Here is a 4,320-nt window from a genome sequence, read left to right as displayed (position 1 = left end):
GGGAAGCGTACAGGGCCACTAACTATTGTAGTGCGGTCTGTCGAGTACCTCTACAATTAGTTTTTATAGACTAGGAGTATTTTAGTTAGGCGTATTTTGCAGTTCGTTTGTTTCAACCTTTCACGTCGGCGTGCCTTCTTACGTCGGCTGTTGTGTGAGGTTGTGACGCGTTGCGGCCGTATTACGTAATACTATAGCGTGGGCGGGAAGAAGCGTGCGAGACACGCGTCTCGCGAATAGACAGAATTCTCCCACGACTATTAGATTACGTATAGATTAGGATTAAAACATTTAGCTAGGATATAGTTAGGTATTTTAAACTCTGTTTTGTTGGAGATTTGTGTTAACACACGTCTAGATATTACCCTAGGCCATGTGTGCTGTTTTATTGTGCAGAGCTTAGTGCATACCTCCACTAACTTATTTGCATACAGGTTAATCATTCTGGTTTTATCCACAGGTTTTCAATAACTATTCGTTTCATTGTAGCTTGTGTGATACGTGTTATTTTAGATATTTTATATTTGTATTCACATTTATACTTCCATATCTATTTTTACATTTTAACCAGATTGCCTTGGATTTCAGGTTTTAAATTGATATTTGTGAAGCATTGATTTGTTTATCCATTGTATAATTTTATCATTGCTAACCCACTTATTTCAATTCTACCTATTTGACCTTTGACCTGTATGTGCAATTTTTCCCATAAACAATGTCAAAGGTTAATTTTATTGTTAAAATAAATTTCTGTGACGAGAGAGATCTGTATAAACTCCCATGTGTAAATAAAAAACGGGCTCAACAGATAATCTGTTGGAGATCACGTCATAGGAACTTAACGCCGGATAGCTTAGATGTTATTAAAGGGGTTAGCAGGTCCAATTTAGAGAAGCATATAGACTTCACTCCTAATCCTGAATGGGGAGGAAATGGTGTACGTACAGTGATACATTCAGTATCCTCGCAGGCTGATAGAAAGAACCTGGCTGCTACTTCCAGTAGTCGACAGCTGCCATTAACTCCTTTCACAAACCCCTCTCATCACCAACATGAAATACCTGCACAGGGTGGGTCGGGTCCAGATTTCCTGGATCCGTATTATGGGCCAGCATTCCGGTTGGGTAAGTCATCATCTAAGGGGAAAAGCAGGCAAACCCGCCGTACTGTCGAATCCTCCGAAGAAAGTGAGAGTGAGGAGGAGAGTGATAGTGAAAGTGAGAGTGAGGAGGTTTTGCGAGGTTGGCAAACCTTTCTGGAACACGTCAGAGCTGATCAGCGTCGAGAAAATTATCCTAGACCTGATCAAAGATGGGAAGACTATAGACATGATCAGCGATGGCAAGATTACTATAGACCTCGTCAACGATGGGAGGATTATCGTAGACACAGCCCACGACAGGGAGATTATAGACCCGAGATGTGTACCCTCAAGCCGAGGGACATCCCCAAGAATCTCATATTCAAAGGCAAAGGAAGCTGGTCTTTCTTTAAGAAACGCTTTATGGCATTTACTGAAGAGTATGAGCTCTCACCAAAAGCTAGAATCGAAACACTGAGTTGGTATGTGGAGGGACCTGCGGCTGATTTCTATGTGAATCTCCTAGAAATGGACCGTAGGATCACCTTTAAGAAGATCTTGAAGGCCTTTGACAAACGCTTCGGGGAGGAAGACTTGCCCGCCGTCCTGCAAGCTAGACCGGAGACCGCCACTCAACGTGAGGACGAATCCGTCAACGAGTGGGGTGATCGAGTCATGACCATGACCCGAAAGGCATACAAAGATCTACCAAACGCCTGGATCCGACAGGAAGCTGCTACTAGGTTCTGTCTTGGGTGTCGAGATACAGAGGCTGGGAGATATGTCCTCCACGAGCAAGTTTCTACTCTGGCAGAGGCTTTGACTGAGTGTGAATAGTATTACAGCCTGCGAAAGTTGTATGGTAAGAGTGGGAGCAGATCTCGAAATAGTGGAAAGTCCCTGATCAAGTCTGCTACCCGTGTCACTCAATACTCATCATCTCCTTACTCCAAGGATGAAGATGCAGGGAGCAGAAACTGCAGGGCTGCAAAATGCCAACAAGTAAGTGAACGTTACAACCGGGGTGGTAAGTCCAACTATCCCAGATCCTCCGCTCCTGCAAGGCAAGCTGCAGTCATACCCGCAAGTAAACTGGTCACGACAGGCCAGAAACCATCCCCATCTCCATCATGCAACACTGAAAGAAGGTTAACCGGCCTCGAAGATCAGGTGAATGCAGTTAACAGAAAGCTGGACGCAGTATTGGATATGTTGAAACCACGTGGGATCGATGCCTTGAATGCCAAGAGGCAGGACACTGTCGTAATAACTGTCCCAAACTCGTCTCGTCTAAACAACCTAGGCGGGTTGGCCCCCAGGGAGAGGATCCTTTAAACTAGTAGGGATCGGAAGCCATGGCCAGCTAGCCGACCATCCTCACCTTGGCGGCCAACAAGAGCATCAAGACAAAGTGATTGAACACGACACAGTTTCTCCCGTTCCAGGTGGGCCTAACAATAAATCTGTTAGTCCACGAAACATGCATCCTGTTCCGGGCGGCCTAGCAATGCTGCTAGTCCGAAAAGATACACCAAGAAACTGTAGAAACATCGACCAACTCTGACTCATTCTTCTAAACCGGGAGACAGTAATGAGTTAGAAGTAACAACAGCAACAGCAACGACGACTGTAGAAGAGATAACTATCAGTAGAGTAAGATCTAATAACGCCCTGCATACGACTGCTTTAGTTAATAATATAAAAATTAATGTAGTTGTAGACACCGCAGCCAATCACACAATCCTCTCTGATAGTGTATACTCTAGCCTTAAACCAGTACCACCTATTGTGGCCAATATATCCTTCACTTTAGCAGAAAGGGAAACATCTATGCCAGGCTATAAGGTGGGACCCGTCAACGAAAAGATGTGTATAAGAGACGAGTATAACAGATTCTTCTACGTAGCCCCTATAAATGATGAAATGCTCTTGGGTGGGGATTTCCTCCATCCTAATAAAGCAATTATTGATTTCGGGAGGCTACTACTAACCATTGGTGATAGCACCATATTGCTTAGGAGCGACTCCAAACCTGCTCTAAGGATTGCCCGAATATGTGTAGCTAAACGTAAGGTGATACCTCCCAACTGTGTTACACATGTTAAGTGTCATCTAGTTGATAATGGTTTACCCATGCCTGATTTCGTCATGGAACCAGGAGACATACAAAGGGTAGCGATTCCCGTTACACTGCACCGCTGCATTGATATACAGTACCATGCATCTGTGTAATTAATATGTCCACTAATTATGTCACCATGAAGAAGGGTAGACAAATAGGCAAGGCCGTAGAGCCTGAACATCTAGATGAAATTATTACCGATGGCCCTCTCATTAAACAACGTCATCGGCCCACACCGTTACGTTTTGACAGCAAAGAGGAGCAAGAAATTAATAAGATGCTGGAAGACGGAGTTATCCAATTCTTCACTGACTACCATGCATTACACGTCAATGCCATGATGAAATGCAGAAACCTGGGCAAGTCGGTACGCATCGAGCAGCAACAAGGTTTCCTGGGTATGGGAATGTCCTGGGCGTTGCAATGTAAGCCCGATGACTTGCAAAACTCCAATATGGAGCATCTTCTCCTGAGCACTGTACAACTTCCTGTACATGTTCAGAAAGGCCCCTTCATGGACCGGATACTGAACGGTCAAATCCCGTGGGACCCGGGCATTGGGTTAACATCTGGTAGCTTTCCTGGGTGGGGTTTTGGAGAGTATCCACGGTTGGTCATCAAGTCTGATGGCCTTTCTCTCAAGAATAGTGGATCAGAATTATTGGGTAGTCGTCGTATTCCATCAGTTGATTTTTCCACTGATGGCTCTACTGAAACTTAACTATATTACTCTCTGCCGACTGAAGTTGAGGGACTTCCAGTTCTTCTTGTCTTCCCATAGAGAAATTTATGGAAGCTATAGCATTCGATCAGCCAATACCTCCTGGTGGGCTATTTATTACCCACGGGGTAGCGTCTCCTTTTTCAAACGAAGGAGGAGTGTAGTGACGACCCCCGTACGTTCGTATCCCCGCTCTAGGACATGACCCCGCAGGAGGACATGACCTCAAGGTCAGCTCATCTGCATAACCCACAGCCGGGTGTGCTGCACAGCCGACCAGGGGTACCTGGTGAGATTAGTCACTCGTACACTGGACTTTATGCTGAGAGCATCGTTAACCCTATTACAGGATTGTTTATGTGTATCTGGTGTCCGAGTCTACACAGGAGTATGCGC

General features: G+C 45.1%; 1 protein-coding gene across 1 annotated transcript; it reads left to right on the top strand.

Annotated features, from left to right (window-relative positions):
* The first annotated feature begins 715 nt into the window (after window positions 1-715).
* LOC117114669 lies at window positions 716-2,221 on the top strand. Its single transcript, XM_033258362.1, has one exon. It carries the CDS (start codon window positions 716-718, stop codon window positions 1,916-1,918), a length of 1,203 nt encoding a protein of 400 aa, XP_033114253.1. The 3' UTR covers window positions 1,919-2,221.
* The last annotated feature ends 2,099 nt before the right edge of the window (window positions 2,222-4,320 follow it).

The sequence above is a fragment of the Anneissia japonica genome, unplaced genomic scaffold (genome assembly GCF_011630105.1).
Source record: "Anneissia japonica isolate Jap-2015-1 unplaced genomic scaffold, ASM1163010v1 scaffold2026_len185144_cov178, whole genome shotgun sequence".
NCBI classification, from domain to species: domain Eukaryota; kingdom Metazoa; phylum Echinodermata; class Crinoidea; order Comatulida; family Comatulidae; genus Anneissia; species Anneissia japonica.
Note: the sequence above shows the minus strand (reverse complement) of the source record. Positions and strands in the feature narration are given on the sequence as shown.

What these genes read in the sequence shown, in the direction of transcription:
- LOC117114669 (XM_033258362.1), top strand. Translation starts at nt 716, where the DNA reads ATGTCAAAGGTTAATTTTATTGTTAAAATAAATTTCTGTGACGAGAGA.